Source organism: Trichoplusia ni, chromosome 22, assembly GCF_003590095.1.
Source record: "Trichoplusia ni isolate ovarian cell line Hi5 chromosome 22, tn1, whole genome shotgun sequence".
Classification (NCBI taxonomy): Eukaryota; Metazoa; Arthropoda; class Insecta; order Lepidoptera; family Noctuidae; genus Trichoplusia; species Trichoplusia ni.
The window spans coordinates 5,488,478-5,510,521 of NC_039499.1; the positions used below are offsets into that span (position 1 = coordinate 5,488,478).

Below are 22,044 nucleotides of genomic sequence, written 5' to 3' on the forward strand. Positions count from 1 at the left end.
TTAGGCATACGTATTATAGGTGAAGGCACTTTGTCATTTAGTACAAACTTTATGCTCTCTCTGTGTTAACATTTCTGTATCTGATTTGGAGAACATTAATGATTTTTTTTATCTATGATCAATTGGTTTTTTGTACTATATCAAAATTATACATAAAATTTACAATTATTTCATAGCATTTGCAGTTTCTCTAAACATATTCAATAAATACATATTCAGACTTCTGACAGTCGCTGATTTCCCTTCTTTCTGTAAGCACCAACAAACTGCATATGCTGTACTACTGTATGTAAAGGCTACTCACAGTTCCACAAAGCTAAGACATAACAACAAACGCCATTATACACGTGTTTCCACCTTCTTTTGTTTCGAACCTCTCCAAAATTTCTATAAAATCGACTACAAAGTCATCGCCAAACTCAGCAAGAAGGTTGACATCATAATTTATCACTTCAATGGCTGCCACATGATATATTAATTACACCACGATGCTCATGTCCAACAAAATTGTTCGCACGTATACCGCGACAATGACGGAATAGATTTTCAAAACCCATTATATTGCGATCAAGCTTGCTTGCAGTGAATTTTAAAATATTATGCTAATGACGTAGTGTGATTTATTTTGCGTTAGATTTTGTTTGTCACTTTGTTAATTATCAGGGTTCAAGTGTGGGGGTGTTTTCGGTTGGTTTCATTAGGGATAAAATGTTGTTCTGAAAATTTGCTACCAATAGATTAAATTAAAAAGCATATTATCCTTCTTCATATTAAGTATTTGAAATATTTTATTTGTTTTATTCCCTCCAGTGAGGACGCACGATATTGAGAAATAAATTCACATGATCACATGTAATCCACGTAACCCGTTATGTAACCCATGAAAGCGAAATTTTTGTTTGCAGCAAACCTTCACACAGAGACTTTGTCTATCACAAATCGATACCTACACAACTCTTTTACGTTTTTATGTGATACAATTCCAAACAACGTTAACACTATTCAAACCAGCAAGTCTCGCGTGACATCACATCATCGTAATTACTTAAGCTTAAGTCACACCATCAGCGAGCGAGAAATTGATCCATCTCTTATCGATTTACATCGCGATAGGAATAATAAAAATATGTGAAGTTATTGCTCGACAACTCATTCGCTTACTCGCTAGCTATCAGTGTGGCCACCCCTTTACAGCTTGTACAACGCGATGACGGGAGTACGTGACGTCATCCCTGTAGTTGTGTGTGTAATAAGTGTCTTGTTGGCGACAACCTGCTTTAATATTAATTAATGAGCTTAAACTGACTCGTGTAATAATTAAGTGCAGTAGTGCAGTTAGTCAATAGAACGGTAGATTTGTTAGCATCTGACGGAAAGTAAACCGTTAAGAGTAAACTTTGAAGTAGAAGTTCAATTATAGAAATTGGGTTGTGTTTCTGTATATTTATGTTAAGTTCTAAAAAACTTACAGTACAGCCAATAATTTTGACTATGAAATAATAATAAACATTGTCGTCGGTTTTCGCATAGAAAATCTGTATTGTGAATAGGTATATTTTAGAGACTTACATATCTTTTGCTTTTCAAAAAAAAATAGCAGCACTTTAATTTTAGAGGCACATACACCAAAATTATTTGACACTAACTGAGCAAAACCGTAGTACATTTGACCATACAAACAACATTAACATAACTTTTATGTCACAAGCAGTAAAGCTCATATTTCGTATTAAAATTTCACACAAACATACAGTGAGTTTTCATCGTCTCTATTGCCTGAACAGTAAGGTTCATTTCAGCATTTAAATTTTCCTTCTGATGTACGGTTTTCCATAAGGTTTTTCCAAGTTACGTTCATGGCATTCTATTATCATTCTATTCACACTTCAGCTCCTGACTGCATTAAAGGTTTCCCACGAGTATGGTGGATCTAAATGGGTAATGATTTTAAATGTGCACATTTTGCATGTTATATTAGTAATGATATGTTGGGACAACATGCGTAAGAGATTTTTAAGGAATTTAATGGAAAAGGGTTATCCACGTTATATCGAACGGCCTTCTTTTTTAAATAGGTTTGGGTGATGAAATTTACATAACAGGCTTTGTAGGTATATGAGGAAAAAATCTCAGGATCCATGATGGTAATAAGTACCGCCGTTTCCACTCTTGGAGGTTTGTGCCGTATGTCATACGGTCTAAGTATTTTTTTCTTTTATAATATAAAAATATATTTAACTTCGAAAAGTGATTTTGTCATTTTTTGTTTATAAGCTATGCTCGCTACCAACCAATATTCATAACTACGATACAAAATTGAATTCAAAATACATTTCAGTTAAATGCAAAAAAGAATGGTCTATTTTCTTCGATAAAAGGAAAATGGCGGGAGATAATTCCTCGCAACTTCTAATATATCTTGAACTTAAATTCAAACACATTCTCATAAAATTAATCTCTAAGAGTTAAAGATTAAAGTTAGTTTGACGACATTCAGTGGGGCATTAAACCAGTAAGGCTGCAGTAAAACCACTAGATTGGACCAAACGCTTGCCACACAAAAGCTGAGCGCATGAATCGGTAAGGTAGGGCCTCAATTACAGCGGGAATTCAACTTTTATATTCTGAGAAATTGCACTTACAGTTCTGGAATGTAATGAAAGTCGTATTTCTATTGAAGTAAAGTTAAATGCATTCCATTTTGTTTGTTGCAGTCACTTGTTTTAATATAATGTTGTGAGGATATTCACATTGTTAGGCGGGGCATATTGCGTACGAATATTTTGAAAAAGCGAGTTGTATGAATGATTAGAAAAAGCGCGTTATATTGAGGAGGTTTTAAAAATGGTTAGAATGTGGGGGATTTCAATGTTAGATAATTCGTTTGACGTGAATAATTAATTCAGCTAAATAGTACAATTTGTTGTATATGAATATGCAAATATGCAAAGTTTAATTTAATCCATACTTAACATTTTGATGAAACCATTCAAGCAAAGCACTGCAGAAGTTTTAAATTAACATTAATTTGTCTCGCAACCCGCGTTCACTCGCACCCCGCCCAGCTAACGCCCGAAGCATCTCGCAGATGACGCGTGCATTATGCATGTGCCTGCATTTAGCGATAGGGCCTGTCCTACCTACATATGTATGTATGTATATTGTTATTCATACGAGCTTCGAAGTAAGTATTGTAAGGTCTCACGAATTTTGTTGAAAGCAGCTTAATTTATGTATTAAAAATGTGGTTGCTTTTGAGTTGCTTTGGAAATAGGTTTTAATATTCTGCTAGCTTTGAATTTTAGTTGGAGACGTTTTCATAGATGTTTCGTTATATTTTATAAAATGTGTACTCTAGTTATGAGACTATTTGTGTTTATCTTCATACATTTGTGTTGGATTTCCATTTTCTGTATTTGCATTTTTAAAAGACAGCCGTAGCGAAATATTCTTTCTACGTTTGATACTAACAGTTAGGTTTTGTAACTACATTGCGCATCGTCATAAAAAATTAGAATGTAATGGAATGTTTTTAACTTTACTGAGGAAAGTAACACCAAACTTAACAAACAAACAACTGGAAATAGAACTAAAAAGCACCTAAAAAAACTAAAGAAAAAATAAGTAGACCAGCCTGAAAAGAATTAACAACAAACCTATTAGCCCCACTTGATAGGACCGAGTAAAAACTACGTACAAAAAGTCGACGAAACTCGCCAAGTCATTTGCACTAACTTATAAAACATTCTAAGCGAACTTCTGTTCGTAACGTAAAGATTAAAAAGCCTGCAGAAGTTAATATAAGACATCGAATGAGTCTAGAACTTGGCTCTGCACTCTATCTAAAGTTGTGATTGTTGCGTGGATGTGACGTGGCCGAGGCGAGGCGACGGGAACACTTTAATATGTTCCGATTTGAATTTTAGTTTTAGGGAGGGGCATTGATGTTCTTTACATTGTGTAGTGTTTATTTGGTATAGTCAATGTTGTGAGTATCGAGTTTTCTAAGAGTTTATTTTTATTCAGGAGAAATTTTAGTTAAGTAGTCTTCAGAAGTCAGTGGGATACAAGAGAAGTTAAGTTTAGGATCACATCACAAAATGAGCACTTCAACTGTTTTTTAAAAAACGCACGCGTTTCGCGAATGTTCATTAAGCTCAAATGAAAAAAAAAGGATATTTTGTGCCATGGCAAAATGAATACGATTTTAACAAACCCCTAAAAATAATATAAATGTCCGAATATGAATACCAAAAGTGTTGTTTGGCAAAAATTTGTAAATCCCTCGAAACAGTGATTAAAACTTTTACGATATGCTTCACAAGTCAAACTTGACTGACCTCCGAACATTTAATCCCAGTTGAAGTTAATGTGTTTATATTTTGGATAGAATAATATAATTTGGTGTATGCTGAAAATAATATTACATTAATTATTTAAATTAGAAAATAAGTCGTCAGATTAAAAACCAAAGACAGAATTGACGTTATAAAAAATGGTGACAGGGTTATTCCTACACTGCAATAGAAATAGATAGACCCTTAGATATATCTTTTAATAACTACAAGACGACAAGACTATCTCTCCAATAGCATCTGGGAATTACGTATACCCGAAATCGCTATTAATTTTCAAGCATCTCAATTACTTTCTCACTACCTGAAAAACAAAAGAAGATCGGAGTTCTCCGTGAACCTTTTGTTCTATAGTACTTCGAGCGCTCCACCGAAACAGTTCCTCTCCTTTGAAGGATGAGGCAGGAGTCCGAGACGCTTTCAGAGTCTTGGTAACAAAGTGAACGGTCAAGAGGCTCCCTTCCACTCTTTGTGCAGCACTCCCAGTGTTATGTGGGCCAAATTAAGTGGTACACTCCATACATATAAGTCAAGCCTGTTGCCTCGGGCCACGGATTTTCCTTGTAACAATTCGTTACCGGTGCTGTTTTATACTTTTTACTGAATAATTTACTATTTCAAAAGGCAAATTAATTTAATGAAACATTCGTAGTAATCGTGTCATCGTGAAAACTGATACCGACTAAAAGACATGCCACTAGGTCGAGTATTAAAAAAAAAGAAGATTGTTGAACAAAATAGGACATTATTGTAACATAATACTATATTCAACATTCTTAATTATAAAACCGCTTACAACGCAGCTCCTCTCATAATTGAAAGAAATCACACACACCCAAATAACTCAGCGTAAATAAATCCACCTACAATTTACGAGTACATACGAAAACAATGGAAATATACCAATTAGGGCTAACAAAGAAAGCGTTTACGTAACGTTACGCGTCGCGTTCCACGTAACGCGCGCGTTCGCGTTAAGCGTCGATTTATATGCGGGTAACAGGCGATGCGCTGCGAGTTACGACGTCGGAATCGGTTATGTTACGAATAAATTTTAATGACTAAGCTCCTTGTGGTTAGCGAAATAATTTTGCTTGATGCCTTGATTATGGATGGTGTTGTGGTGGCAAGAACCGTAGCTTAGTTTGTATGTACGTTGTGTATGGAGGTTATACGACGTACGTAAGGTTAAGCTTCGTGGCTTTTCATTATTTACGGCGGTGGAAATAGATTTTGGAACACGATTTCAAGAGGTTAAAAGATCGATATGACGTCAAAATTGATTTTGCCGAATACGGTATAAATTTAGACTGTAAAAAACTCAATCGAATCGAACATTTTGAAACTTATTTGAATGTTTCTTGATTATAATCAAAATGGAAATATTCCATAGCTCATTTTTTAATGCGAATTACATTTGATCCACCATCTGATATATTTTCTTTTAGTAAAGAAACGGTATAGTTTATTCCTATCAATAGAGATTAAAATGGGCCCATAAAAAAAGTCATGGCGTTTCAACAAACAGGGAGATATCAACGACCGGATGCTGTAAATCAATTCGGACTCTGTTGTAATAAACTTATGGTCGTTAATCCAACGTGTACATGACGTGGTATTAGCATCTCAATAGCGAGGGACGCGTTCACGAAATCAATAAATTGAAACGCTGCGTGATTTAGGCGGTGAGTGGGTGTGGTCCTACTGTTCGCGAGTTTTCCATGAACTTTAAATTGACAAGCCACCCACGATTTACGAAATTAAATGCTAGCTTGGTAACCGAATATCGAGATTTAAATAGAGGGTTTTACTTCCTGAAACCCCAATTTGAATGAGGAGTATGTTATAAACTACTTATGTAGGAAAAGTTTCAAATGTAGAGTACCAAAAAACACATATTTAGTTAAAGATCTACATAAATAAGTTGTCAGACAAAAACAACGCTAGTATTATTTTATAACCTAATTACCTACCAGAAAATGTGTGTGCCAAGGATTCATTTGTTTACGCTTTCCTTTTTCACAGACATCCATACATCCGACAACAACTATCTACCTCCAAATAGACAGCAATAGCCATTTAGTCCCAACATTGCCCTCGATAACCTGGGAAATAGGCACAATTTCAGGCCAATAGCTGGGAAAGGCCTTTTTATCTGGCCTCTGATTTATCGCTACAGCATTATCGCTATCAATCGCTCTAAACCCCAACGTGGAGGCTCCGCACATCGGATCTACATTTCGGAAATAGATAGCCAGAAATTGGCATAGCGGTAGTGTGGTCTGTAATGTATTATGTGTTTGTGCTGATATCTTACAGCATACATTTTAGTTTACAATTTATTGGCAAAGAAATTTCAACCGTGTAGCCGTGCTATAGGGTTCAGAGTTCAACGGGGCAGGGGTTTTGAATAGTGATGGTCAATTGGCAAGATTGTGGGAAAATTATCACCGGTTGGTGTCGATACGGATAGAGGGATACCTTTCTGACGCGCAATATCTGAATATTAGATATCTTAATGTATTGTGTAGTAAGGATTAATCTGTTTTATAGGCATTCATAAGATATACGATTATTATCAAAATGTCTTCAAGCAAGTGACACGACTAACTTGACAAACACCAAATGAAAGTCTTTTCGGTTGGATTAAGTTACGATAACCTATAACTGGCAAAGGTTTCCAAAACGTTCCCGACGATAGTCTCAAAACTCAGCATCCTTATCAAGATTACTAAGCAGCAACCCTTTCTCCAAACTCCGTGACATAAAATATTTGAGACCCGACCATTTAACGAACACACACCGTGGAGGCAGCGCTGAGCCAGAATGCGTGAAAGCCACCGAAGCATGGAGCTCTCTTTACGAGATTTTCCGCTCTTCAGATGCGCCACGTCTACGCTAATTTTAAGGTGGAACGCAAAAAGGACAAGTTAAATTGTTGGCAAGTGGAATCCCGGATTGTTGTTCGAAATTTAAGAGAAAGATTTTGTTGAAGTAAAGTTAATTGATTTACGGGCCTTCTGGCGAAAAACAGACGGCTGAGTTTCCAAATTTTAAATGTGCCTTAACCGCGGCCAACGTTCTTTTAGGCTGACACGGTAAAATTTTGAAACGCCAGTGAGATTCAAACGTGAAATGCAATACAGTTTTTGTACATTTACGGGAATTGTGATCGTAAAGCATAAAAAATAATACAATAAAAAGATATCAAGGGTTCACCTGTCAGTCATAAAACTGAAAAAAAACACTTAAATAAAGAAATAACTCATGGAACAATCTAATGAAAACATTCACAAAAACGATCGATCGACACAACATTCACGAAACTGCATCATTCCTTAACCGATTCATATTTAAAAAACATCGGTATTCTGTAACCTGACGTCACCCAGCGACACCGTACGCCATCTTCAAAATTTACATGTCAATGCGTTGAACATGGAAATTCATACATTCATACACGGTGGCACGCGCCGCCGGCGGACGTGACCCGTGCCCTAATCGATTTTGAATCGGCGGATCGACGGAATAAGGATGTATTATGAGTAAGCGATTTTTTTGTAATTGTGTTACAAGTTGCTTCATTGATCTAGTTGTTGGTTTGGCGGTTTTTGTTGCGGGTGTTAGTTCTGTTTTAGTTGGCCTGTGTTAAATGGTAGAGAGGTGCTAAGTTGGACAATAATATTTTTCTTACACTACTACGAAAAATGCCTGTCAATTAATATTTATGGGAAAAAGCCTCTATCAGTTTTGATGTTCTCTTTGTTTTTGCTTTTATACTCAACAATTAAATCTGTATCTCAAATACATCTAAAAAACCATACTGCGACTGCTTTTATATAAATTCAAACTAATTTCGAGCATAAGATAAGACACTTATTTTTTAGTAAAAACAATTCGAATCAACTACAAAATATACTGCCTACAAAACAAAAATGGCACGCACTTAGCCACGTGTGTCACGCCGTAGCGATTGTGTAGGCTTGTTCAGTAGATTCGATTCCGAGACAATCTCGAAGGTAATGCGATACGTAATAGCTGCGATAAACTCGTGCTGTTTTCAGTTTTCATAATATGTACCGTTGGTGGCGTAAGATGCGGTCTTTTGCGGGTTTAAAGGTATTTGAGTTGACGGAATGTGTCAGATTTTTGAAAAGTTTGGTTCATTGCTTGTTTGCCAAAGATAAGACTCTCAACAAAAAGTTTATATTTAATATGCCCTACATGTGTTAGAGAATTACTTAACAAAGTCCAAACCTAACACAGTTACTACAACACCTACTACGGATTAGCTACGCCGTAGCACGCCTACGCCAGATACACGTTCGTAGCAGATGTCTGTACTACGTGCTCGAATACTAATTTGTAAACAATATTATGTGTGGCTGTGGCTTTGGTCCCCTTTTGTTAGAATTGTTTTGGTTATATAAAATATTCAATTTCCTTACTAATACGTGCATTGTCCTCTTATTACATCTAATCTCTTTAATAATTGAATATTGCTCGACAAAAGCAAGCTACGTGTTTTTAAACCTGATTACGGAAACCTAAGAATATTTCACGCAGACCGTAACACCTAACCTTAAATAAAAACATATTTATCTGAATGTAATGACAACCAGCAACCTGTACAAAAAGTCAAAAGTGTGCTCATAACAATTTCAAAATATTTAATATTCTGCTTATAACTTGCACCAGCGACAATGTTCCGCCGTGCGCCGTGTATTGGAATGTCCCATCGAGAAACTGTCGCGCGCATGCAAACGACTTGATTCACATCTTCCGACAGTACCAGGACAAGAATACCGTCTATAGACTACACAGTACAACTATAGGTATGCTATGTAGTGTTGTACAAGAGTTTGTTCGCGATAAGCTTAAGGATTTTTGATGATAACGAAAATTATTTAGTGTCTAATAGCCTGTTGGTCAAAAATTCAAAGAGATCTGGAAACACGCGTGTCAAATCTTCTGAATTATCATTGGCATAGAAAGGGGAATCAGATTAAAATATGTCTATATAAACAATATGTGTTTCGAGGAAAACTGAAACCAGATTGAAAAAAAAAATATGATTAAGGTATTGTGCTCGCCAACTTTTCAGTCAAACTGAAAGCAACACCCACATAATACAGTAGGTCCATACAATGTTCACCATTATACCTATACAATAAATATATAGCTACGTTCACTGATCGCTCTTCAAACTTCAAAGTTTGGACTGCTTCCAAGGCTTTTATAGAACATCAATAATACACAAATACTTGGCAACTGACATTGAAAGGTTTCCTTCAAAACACGCTCACAAATACCCAACAATAAATAACCGGCTATATATAATGTAAAGAGGGAGTTTTCGAAAAGTAAAGCCTTTTACATAACACGATAAACTCTAAACAATTTCTAAACAAAATAATATTACCGCGACGGCGTATGAACTGCGAAGCCGACTAAAACCGGAATCGTTACCGCTTCAAACCAGTTCGGGGCGGTTCAGAGCGGTTCAAACTAGTTTCGCAAAATGAAAACTGCTTCGATCCGCTTTGATGTGGTAGAAATTTTAGTTTGTTATAAATGAGTTATTTAGCGAAGTATGCCGGCTATCCCTTTGTTACAAACCGTTGCGTGCGTATTGAGTGATCAAATATAACATTTCGCGAACAAAAGCTGAATGCGTATGTATCGAGATATACTAGCTGAATACGTATGCAAGCTAGCGGTTAAAATTTAAACGCACGAATATTTCGGACGGTATGTGAGAGAGTTATGAAAAACAGGAATTCAATTCATTTACTTTATTTCACACAGTCAATTTGCTTTTACGTTTTGTCGTGCAAAATGTGACCGGTACCTATGTGATATTCAAAATATGACATTTAAACCAGATCTATAATAATGATAAGGGTGAACTATCGTTTTAAAATAGGTGACATGAATGCTATCGAATTAAATTTCATAAATAAAGTTGGCACAAAAATGGAAAATGTAAATCAGAACAACAAAACATTGTTTACGAGACATCTACATAACAGCAGTCCACTTTACAAAATTAATAACGACAAACAATAATAATTTAACCGGTGAAATACAAAAAATGGCTCGTGAAATCGTCAAAAACATTGTAGTCGAATACTGGTTATAGCCGGTTATACCCGGTCGTACCGATTGTACCCGGTTGTACCCGCCCGGCACGATGTACGGCCGCCGCCGGATATCCGGATGACGGCGTTTTTACATCTCGCTAGTGAAAAACACGGAGGCCGGAGGAACTCGTGTCGATAAAGTTTGGTAATGGTGTATTTTTGTATAAGTTTTTTTTTTAATAAATAAATGCGGACAACATCACATACATTGTTCTGAACCCAAAGTAAGTTGCTTAAGCACTTGTGTTATGTAATTCAGATACAACGAAGGAATTCAGATAATTTTTAATACATTATTCGTTAACAAATAGAGTTGGGCCCAAAGATATGGGGCCAAGTTTCCATTATACGTCCTTATCAAAAACATAATGTGATTTATGATTTCGTCTACAATTTACCGACATTCTGAACATTTTATATTTTAGACATTTCTGATTAATGTAATAGGAAAATCCATCATTATATACAATGAAACAAGAAGAAAAATATGAATGAAAATGAAACTTACTATGATACTCACCAACTGGGCTCTCCTCATTCCAAAATGAATCATCCAGTGTGTAATCAGCTTCTGTAACAAGTGAAATATATTTTAATAATAATATGTTTAACGATTTCACAGAAACGCAATGATTGATGCTGCTTTTATATTAATTTATGATATTCGCGATTCAATTTGCGCTAGCAATGCTAATTATTAAAATAAACGTAAATCAGATTCGTTTAAATTAAATTGAGATACAAAAATACAGATAATTACTTTAACTTGTTTATCGTTTATTCTGCTTCGTTGTTTATTTCATATTTATAAGAGAATTTCAATTAAATCTGTTGTCATTTTGTAAATTACTTTTCAACTATTTATTGTATTTTAAAATTTCGTCTTATTTTTAACAAAGGTATGAGTATGGGATATTGACACAACTATATAAGGAAAGGCATGCAATCGCTGTTGATAAAAGGTGATTTGGTACATAATCACCACTTCAGTACTATTGCTTACACAATTAAATAGTCCAAAATGAAAAAACACAGTTAGTAGGTACACATACATACATATTACGCACACAAACATTATTTATACTCGATTACACATTTAACAACTCTACTAACAATAAATACTGCAACAATAAAAAAAAGTATTTTAATTCATAACACATACACAAACTACTGTCTACAAAATACAACAATATATAAAAAAAAAACAGCAATATCTACTCATTCAGAAAGAGTCGACTTTAAAAAGATTATTCTTTTTTAATTAATGATACTATATTCTAGTTACAGAGAACACAGCTTCATGCAAACAACAAAAGTCTTACAAGATAGGCATTCATCTCTACCATTCTTCATTTTTTTCCATCCCATAAAATCACCACTTTTAATTAAAATCAATTTCATAGAGTCAGCACGATTCAATTTGGGTGTGAGGGATTTCATCATTTTTAATTTTAAAGCTAAAAAGAATCGTCGTCGTAATATTCAATATCTTGGGATAAATCTCTCCTAACGCCGAAGTATTTCCCGAAGCAATAATTTTACAAGTTCCGACATTATCTGCCCTCGTTACCGAGTTTGTCAAATTTGCTCCCGATGCAAAATAATCTGTCTGAATGCGATTACCAGGATTGATAATCATCCGCCTATTTCGAATTAAACTGGAGTAGTTTGCTAGAAACGCTCAGATAAAACTAATTAGCTTATATTTGAGATAACGTTCAATCACATCAAGTTTAAAAAATTGTAGTTGAAGGGCGCGAATGATTGATTACGTTTTGTTCGCTTGCTGATACTAAGGTTTCATCTTAAACCAGGTTTACGAAAGCGATATCGTATGATGATCTTATGAAGTAAATTTTCTTAAGTCAGTACTGTTGGCATTATGAAAGTCTCCGCTACGAGCGGATCTTGCGCGATCTTGCATTTCATTGCATAGAGATGGTTAACAACCTGCGAAAAATGGTTTACTCGTACTTGACAGTTACCAGCATAAATAACCATGTTTTTTGATAAGATTAACGACTTCAGATTAAAATCTTAACTTTCTGTTAAAATGCAAAATATTTAGCACTAGTAATACAAGTTTAAACTACCACACTGGTTCACATTACGAGTAAGTCAACACTATAGACATTCACAAGGAAGTAATCACTATCGCTGATTTGAAATCAACCAAGCAGATAACACAAATACAGGATCAGCATGATTGCGAATTAAACAGCCGACCGGCAAGCAATCAGCGACGCGTGATTGCTTGATAAATCAATAAGATCATGAAATATGTTATCTGGAATATAACATATCGATTTTTTTGTGTCGAGAGTTAAGATTTAGAGTTATCGATCAGCTTTTAGAGATGAGTTCAGTTTAGCAAAAGACTGCAATGTATTGATAGGGATTTGACTCCACGATGACTGTTCATAAGATACTTTTTACATATAATTGAGGTGAGGACATGTATCCGACTTACCACCCAAAATTATTATGTATTATGTTATTTGATGACGTGTAATTAAGTGATAGCGAGGTAGGCGTAGGAAGGCAGGATGACCTAAATTATTACTTATTGTATTGGCCTGAGGATGACATGTTGAAAAAGAGTGAGGCGGTCTTTACCCGGCAAAGGCACATGAAGCAAGGACCATATAATATAATGTTGATACTTAAGTATTATGCTAATCAACTAATTTAAATTAACATGTATTTCTTGTTAAACCTTTTCAGCGAACATCATAAATCAGCAGAAACGTGCGGAAAATATGCAAACACACACAAAAATAATTACCGGTAGTGACATAGCCACAAAATAAATTATACAATGGGCTTGATTCCAGGGGTTGGTTTTTTTCGGCCATTCATCGCGGATACACCCATTGTTATTGTAATTAACTCGTTTTTCGCGGCTGGAGTTCAAACAAAAGGTACGCCGGAGAGTTTATGTATGTACGCATCGAGGCTGTAACATCGAGATTCAGAGGGCATATTGATGTTGTCTACGATGTGCTGTAATGGAGTTTAGATGTGGTTTGTGTTATAGATGTCAGTCTCTTAGTACTGATCAAAGGTTATGGGAAAAAGGAAGTGTCGTAATTACTCTAGAGATTTGGTTATAGTGTCGATATTTCGTGCCTGACACCAAGAATGGAAATATAAAAATATAACACGAAAAGTCATGATACCTACTTTATCACAAAAACAGTTCAAGTGAAAGTTAAACCTGCGACACAGGGCTTTGTAAAAATAGGAGAAAGAAAAATAAATTACAAAACATATTTTGTCGTTACAGCAACATAAATATATTGCATCATCTGTGAAAACTAAACCTAAGCTGTGGTTCATGAAATTCAGCCTTATTACTAGGGTTTCATTTTTCTCCTTAGGTACAGGGACATTCTGATCAACCAATACACCTAAACAGTATACTAATCTGCAAACTATAACATGTCTGAACACCCACGTACTTTATGTAAAACATGTCCAAATATTATTATATCTAATAACTGTTGGGCCCTAATCCATCAGTAGACACACCAAGTATGTCGGTATTTGAACTATCCTGAATATTAAATACTCATAAAATTCGAACAGGCTTCCAAGAAATATGTGGTTATATTATAGTCCTGTGTCGTGAAATTAAATGTAGGAATAAGTATTTGATGTGATTTTGTGATGCTTTGCATTATTGCCACGAGACCAATGTTTCACAGTGGTAGGTTCAGTCAGTAATGAGATGGGTGTCAAAAGAAGTAATGTGAGTGGCAATACGATGAATATTACACAGTTATCATGAATTTAGTCACTAAGTTGTGTCATCATGATTGGTGGTTACAAATATTACATATTATTATGACATATACCAATATTTTTACATTGTCAACTCGACCATTGATTAGGTTAATAAAAAAGCCCAGCCCCCTTTGCGCAACCTGTCCCAAGTCTGATAACCGCGTAGGACAAACATTTGAGCGTTTCACGTTCTGAGTGATTTTATGCATGTTTGATTTATACATTTGTGAAAGCCCCCGCGACACATTTTTTTTTTTGATCTCCTTTGATAGAGTTCCAACAAGGTATTTACTCTACCATAATTTATGAGAATGAGACTCAATTTTATCCAGAATCGTAAGTTTCATTGCACCAACTAATACCATATGACCTAAAACAAAAAAACTCTTACGTAATTGTAGAACTCTAAAAAGTAAACAATGGAGGTGCTTTTAAGATCAGGTTATACCAAAAGTTATGAACATTAACCGACTTTTATTGTTATCGAGTCTAAAACTTGGCAACCCTAACCGTTAAGACTATTGCGTAATAGTAAAATGCGGTGGCAGAGCTCAATTTGAAATGGTTCCGCATGAACTCTATAATATTGTATCATTTAATCCGTATTGAAATATTTTATTTGTTATCACTTTTTGAATATTGTATTACCATTTTTGTAGCCATATGTTATGAACATTGCACATAATATTGTCTGTATTTATATCACGATTTTTACTGTACTTTGAAGAAACTTGTATAGAATATAAGACTGCCATAAAGAGTTTTGAGTAGGTAAATATTGTGATCAACAATATTCAAAACCAATTTTTATTCAAATCACCCTTTTAATCTAACTGTAAACGATAAAAATGCACTTTACCATACTCTCATCAAGCTACCAAATCACTCTATCTTAAAGAAAACCAGCATCAGACCAGCCATCTCACACAAGAGAGGCAATATAAAGAGGCTTACACAATGATACAGGGGCCACCATTAGCTTTTACGATACTACAAGGGAGGCTCGTTTCACAAATATTGCGGACACTAAGTAGATTACATTCTCAATTTCAAATTGTGTTATAAAAACATTTTTGTAATTTCATATCGCTAAGTCGGAGAGCTCAATATAATACCTACAGATCGCTTTTTGTTTTGGGATTCGGTTTTAAGTCTGGTTTTAATGTTGGTATTTGAAGATATTTTGTTTGCACGCACGGATTCTGATATGGTTCTTATAAAATCAAGAAAATACAAGAACTCTAAAGTGATAATTAGACTAACAGCATCAAAATAATATTTTTTTTTTAAAGCGGACTACATCACATACATTGTTCTGAACCCAATGTAAGTTGCTAAAGCACTTGTGTTATGGAATTCAGATGCAACAAAGGTACCACAAACACTCAGACCCGAGACAATGTAGAGATGTCAATTTCTACATTGACCCGACCGGTGACCTCAGAGCTAGCAACACCTTGAAACCGGTGCGTACGCCACTCGACCACGGAGGTTTTCAGTGACAATTTCATACAAATATTAACCGCTTGCTCAACTGTATATTATTCATATCAATAATTTTGACGCGTACAAATAAAAATAACAAATCGCGCTCTTAAATCTCAAAAACATTCTCCACAATAAATACAACCAATAAAAACTATATTCTAACATTTAAAGTTTCGTATCACAAGTTCGACTGAACATAACATGAGCAGACAAATACTTCTTAAAATAACTGTGAAGTACTTCTAAAGTCATAACAACGTCTCGTTATGCATTGTCGGGATATATTTCTAGAAGTTTGCTGACAACTGGAGTGAGCATCAACGAGCTGCATCTAACTTTGACTGCGGATATTTAGATGGCAGATCTGGCGAGGAAAGGAAGTTTTTAAGAAAAGATTAGCTGAGGAATTTTTGCTTTTGAAGAGATGTTTTGTGAATATTCAACTTGTTTGGCTTACAACTGAAGAAAAATAGTTATTATAGTTAAGTAACACGATAATAACATCATTCGCTACGAATAACTGCCAAAAAGGAACTTCAATGATGTTTGGCCGGATTTATACTCAAATGCTAACTCTAATAATCCACAATTGAACACAGATTTTACAAATCCAACATTTCCCAACACAAATTAGCTTCATTTAGTAAACAACAATTTATTCATCACACAGTAATCCACACACCTAACAGCTTATCAACACCATAATAGCTGAATCAATGTCGATTCAAACTCAATTAATCGATATATAATTCTCGGAGCAGACACTCGAGCCGGAAATGCGACGCCCATTACTGCAGGACACCGGACGTAATTTAGCGAGGTGGGCGGCGTTGGCGCCCAACGTGGGACTCGTATCTGTTACCTTCCATTGTTGTTACTCTAACTTCAGATGATCTAATTGAGGCAGCATGTAGGTAGGTTTGAAATTCAGGTCACTAGTTCGATGCACTCATGAGTATAATAGGATATTGGATAGATGGGTAATTTAAGTACTGGGATAATCTAATTGAGGGAAATAATGTGCTTTCTACTTTCGGATATCGCACTTCAAGTCTGATTCTGCTATAATTTGACAATTTTTTTGATACGCTCTTTCATGCAACTACATAAATCTTTTCAAATTCTTTTCGGACTTAAAAGGCGTTATGTAACTTTATAAATCGTACTACAGCCAGCAATCTGAAACTCAGGTTCGGCATTACGTGGCCCTATTTTTTCTTCACGTTTTTCTCCCCCTTAAGTGTAAATTAAAATTAATTGCGTTCGAAGAAGTTAATTGTAACGCGGAATGAACGCTTGAACATAAATTGTGTAACAAATGGAGACGTCGTGGCCCTTTATTTGTTAGTTGACCCCACAATTCGTTATTACCTTAGAATTGGTTTTTTAATCAGTGATGGACACAAAAATAAATTAGTAGTGTGTGTATCATTATGTTTCAAAATCACGAGTAGTGATAACATGTCATAGAAAAATCTTAACTGCTTACAGTGTTCGTTTATCTAGATACTGGTTAGTTTTAAAACATCTGGCCACACAGGGCCACACAGGGGTTAATAAACCTGAATTTAGGTTTTGAAAAATTGTATTTCAATGATTAAAAAAAAACACGTCTTTAGTTTCCCCTTTCAAAGCTCTTATCAACATTACTATGTAACAAAAAAGTTTACAATAGCACAACCAAATCAAAACGCATAACATGTATCGGGTAGTATGTACACACTATTACAATCCTGTTACCATGTACTGCGATTAGAACAACTTAATTCCCACCTCGACATCCACTAATTACACGAAACGTTCATATCAAACTAAAATTGCATAAAGCTTTGCAACACTAGAATATAAAACGTAACTCTGTGGTAACTGCAGATTCCTACATTTTCAGCCGTCAGCTCTGAATACAGATGAGGTTTTGCGTTTATGCGGCAATTACTAATCTAATACGTACATAATTTGGTGTCATAGTGGCGTCCGTCGTCTACGTGTGGTGAATATGCAAAATTTTAGAACCTGAAATGTTAATCTGTTGCAGTTTGCCCCATAATTAAGTGAAGCACATTGTTATTTGACAATGCGAATGCTGATTATGAATTTAAGTGCTGCTAGGGCATTTTCTATCGGCGTTTTAAACTGTGGGGTATTTATTTTAAATTGATTTTGCTACCAACAATGTTGTTGTTTTTATAACATACGTAAAATAGAAACATGTTTTGTAAAAAATCAACCAGAACTCAAAGGAAAAACCCAGAAGACCCCTACAGTATTCGGTAGTACAATGCTTAACTACGACTACTTAAGAAAGCGTCGAAATAAATTGGAAATTGAACTTGAAAAACAATTTATAATCGAGTTTTAATATATTTTTTACATATACTTGCTACTTTCATTATTATTTTCAAATGCACAATATGTTCAAACACAGAAACAATCGTCGCAAAAATCACCAAAACCAGAATCTGCTACTTCAGCCACAACAGTCACAAAGGGAGGCCTTATTCGTTCGTCATTGTACAACAGCCACACCTGATACACTCCACTTTTCATTCATAGTCAAATCAGTAAGATGTAAAGAATTTAAATTCACAAAACACAATACAGTGAGAACAATCAGATCTTTTCCGGGCTCGCGCCTCCCAAGCAATATCTTATATATTTTGACGCGCCCTCAAAATGGAGATTATTCTAAAAGAATTGCTCGCCGCAGCGGTGTTGTGGATAAAAATGAAAATCCTAGCGTGATTTTGAAAGCACAGAATGATATTTCGAATAATACGACTGTTCCTCATTCCTTGATGAAATATTGTGTACAAAATGTTTTGATAAATGTCTGCAGTTATTTCGAAAGTAATTTGATGGCTCGCGATATGTTTTTGTTTTTATTAAGTACCTGTTTGTCTTGTGAGTGTACTTTTGTTATTTATAATTCAGATGTTTTTTGACGATTCGCATTGTCTCAATGCTTAGCGTTTACGCAGCAAATCGCTTTGTTTTTTTTGTAGAGTCTTTCTGTTGTTTGCTTGAGAGGCTTTTCCTGTTTGCTGGGCAAGACGTTATTGTTTGTTATACAGCATTTATTTTGAGAAACAAAATTCGTAATACGTTGTTCGAAACAAAAATGAAATTGTATAAATTATATTAAAACGGAATGAAATTAACAGCCCAATTAGTAGTGTCAATTTTCGTTTCGTTCAATTTCTTACAATCACAATTATTTAATTAAATCAAATTGTATTGTTTAAGCACTGAAATACATTATTCATTTCAACACAATTATTCCTTCGCTCTCAGTCTAAAATAAGCTTTAAAGCGAAATCTCCTTTTACCGCATCAAGAAGTATCCACTATAAATGGAATTACTGGCCTTCCTGTAGTTATGTCAAGTTCGTTTTGTTGGCACAATTGTATCAATATTGGACATCGTAACTCGATTTCTGAACGGAGTGCGCTGTCAAGTGACGGCTGACGTCACCGAAATGGCGAGGGTACGGTTACAGAGGGGCTGCTGGTAAATGTTATTAATTTTATAATTGATTTTTATGTTGTTAAGAATTAGCTACGTTTGCTACGGCGTAGCTGTAGTGCTACGAGATATGCAAATAACTTCAATTCTACGTTACAATATTTTCTCAATTAAACTATCTTTTTTTAATTCCTCTTGATAAGATTTACTTATTTATAAATGGCAACGTTTGTGTGAGTAAATTGCTCTCAGAGCAAGATCGAAACCACATTCATGCAATTTCTTTAGCAAAGGATTACGACTAATGAAGCTGGCACCACAACCTCAATACTCCATACAACACGTACTTTACTTTATTATTAAAATAACATTTGATAAATTCGTTCCAGTTTATATCCGCGTCCCTTCGTGGTCACGCTCCGTACACGTTTGCGTTTAATTATTTTAACGTGTCGCAACGAAATTGTAACTTAATTTCTATAATTAAATTTTATTCACCGGATTTAAGTGCGCGTGAAATTTTCTGCTGGATGTAAAATATTGAAAATGTGTTCAATGTAATATATAACGTTTTTGGTTGTAGAAAAAAATACTCCGTTGATTCAATAAAATTCACGGCATAATAAAATCATGATTGATGTCATGATTATTGCCTAAAACTAATAAAAAAATAGGTTATATACGTATAATTTTTAAATGGCGCAAACAACTCAATTAAGAGTATCTCTTATCTCAAAACGAAACGCAAAGACAAATCGTGAGCCTTTACCATCCGTACAATTACCTTTAGCATAAGCTATTCAATTCATTCGCAACAGCCGCTCGATCCCTTAAACCTAACCGATAAACTTTAACCCTATCACTGGCGCTTAGGTGTCAAAAAGACCGAACAATACATTTCCCGCGAAATCCGCTCAATTCACAACGACGACGCGGATCAGGTGACAAATCACTGGACTTCACCCCCTCCCACTTTGCCAACGTCCCACGTCACTACTTCTCCCCCTCCGCCTCTCATTTGGCCCGAAATCGTGTCACGTATCCCGGCGTATAATTACAAAAACGAGTTTGTATTTTGTTGCTGTCTGCGCGCATATGCGCCCTGAGTTACGACTGTTTCTAACTACTTAGATATTATTTTACTTTGGAAGTTTCGTGATATAGCTTTAGCTTTGGCTAGGTATATCAGGTGTGTAACGTACAATTCTGGTCAGCTGACTACATTTTCAAAGTATTGGTTTATTTTCAAGCTTGGGAATAGTCCATAGTATCTATAGAGATCTATACTTTTTAGAGTAGTAATGTAAAAACTACGGTGATAGTTCTGCAAGTGCAGTAAGAAAGTGTCTATGGAACATACAGAACAACTGTTATTCTGCCCCACTACACATGAGATCACATAGCTCGGGTGTAAACGCCTGTCGAAACAAAAGTCCATTGTAGTGCGGATCGATACGCGTAATTGACCATGTATTAAATGCTCGACGCTCAACTATCACTCAATTGAAGTGTTACACTCAACGCTTGATGTGCCCACTCCCCTTGTTAGCACACACTCAGGCACTTCTCGATTTTATACAAAAACAAATTTACGTCTACCAAAATGTTCTTCATTCAGAAATATATTTTCTTAACCTCTTTGTTTTAACGTGGTTTGACTGAATAATTTTAATAGTTGTTCATTTGTATGAAGGCAATACAAAGTCGATTCTATAGGACTACAATTGAACTAAGTTTTAATTTCGACCTGTGAATTATAGACTACTCTTTTTCATTGTTCGATTACCAAGTGTAGCGTTATATTGCTTTATGGCACCAAAAATATCTTATTAAAACATATTGTAAGCAAGTTTGTGCCCAAAAACGGTATCTCGAACACGATATACCCCGGGGAAGATGTATTCCTAAGGGAAGTCAGACTCCGTAATTATGTCAGAGGGGGGGGGACACAGGGGGCAGGACGGATATGAAATGACAAAAGACGTATTGGGTATCATCCTGATAGAATACCGGTACACCGAGTTTTTCTGTTATCGTACGAAATTCGTCAATATTTTCCCGGAATTTTTCCCCGCTACGGTAAATTCTTGTTTTTGCTTCGTTTTGCTAACTTTTTTGGTATTGAAGTGGCTGTGTTATTGTTATGCTATGGGTTGGAAGCTGGTAAAGCAAAAAGTCATGCATCGGATGTGAGTTTTGTTCTGAAAATCAATGTTTTCTCTTGGTTTGTGAGTGTAATAGTATGTAGTGCTGCATAAAAAAAGAGCAGCGCAGTAGACTGAACATGTCAAAACGTAATAAGAAGAGAAAACAAATCTTGAAATCTCATCTTTTAAGCAATTGTACCAGCATTTTAATTACGAGGTCCCAACCAGTTAAAAGCATACTCTATCAAAATTATCCCAATCCTTTTATATTGAGTAAGCACTTTCAATTACGTACGAAAATTGTTAGAACCTTTTCTAACATAATATATTAGGATAAAAACCCTATGTTAATAAATCTTCACCCTCTAACCAGATTTTACAAACAAGTATTCGCAGATTAACTTATAGACCTTCAAATTGGAGCAAATTTTTAGGTGAGCGGACAGCCGGATAATTAGGAGCTGCGGTAATCCGGACCTTTGAGGAGTTTGGACCAGTTTGGACCGGTTTCGACGGGTTAACGTACTGCCAACTTGTCACATGTACTCGCATTTGCCATTTAGTATTTTGGGCTATTTCGGTTGATGTGTTACATCAGGTTTTTCGGAGAGCTCCTAATTATAAGGTTGAAAATAAATGTCCTATGTTTCGAGGATAAGATT

The 22,044-nt window shown here is 35.3% G+C and overlaps 1 protein-coding gene across 1 annotated transcript in view; it reads right to left on the bottom strand.

The window, feature by feature from the left end:
• The window catches only part of LOC113504440 (disintegrin and metalloproteinase domain-containing protein 11), a 385,396-nt gene that overhangs the window by 176,983 nt on the left and 186,369 nt on the right, over positions 1-22,044 (bottom strand). The window contains exon 6 of the mRNA XM_026886724.1: positions 11,019-11,069. Within this exon, the coding sequence (XP_026742525.1) occupies positions 11,019-11,069 (51 nt within the window). The remainder of the gene's footprint in view (positions 1-11,018; positions 11,070-22,044) is intronic.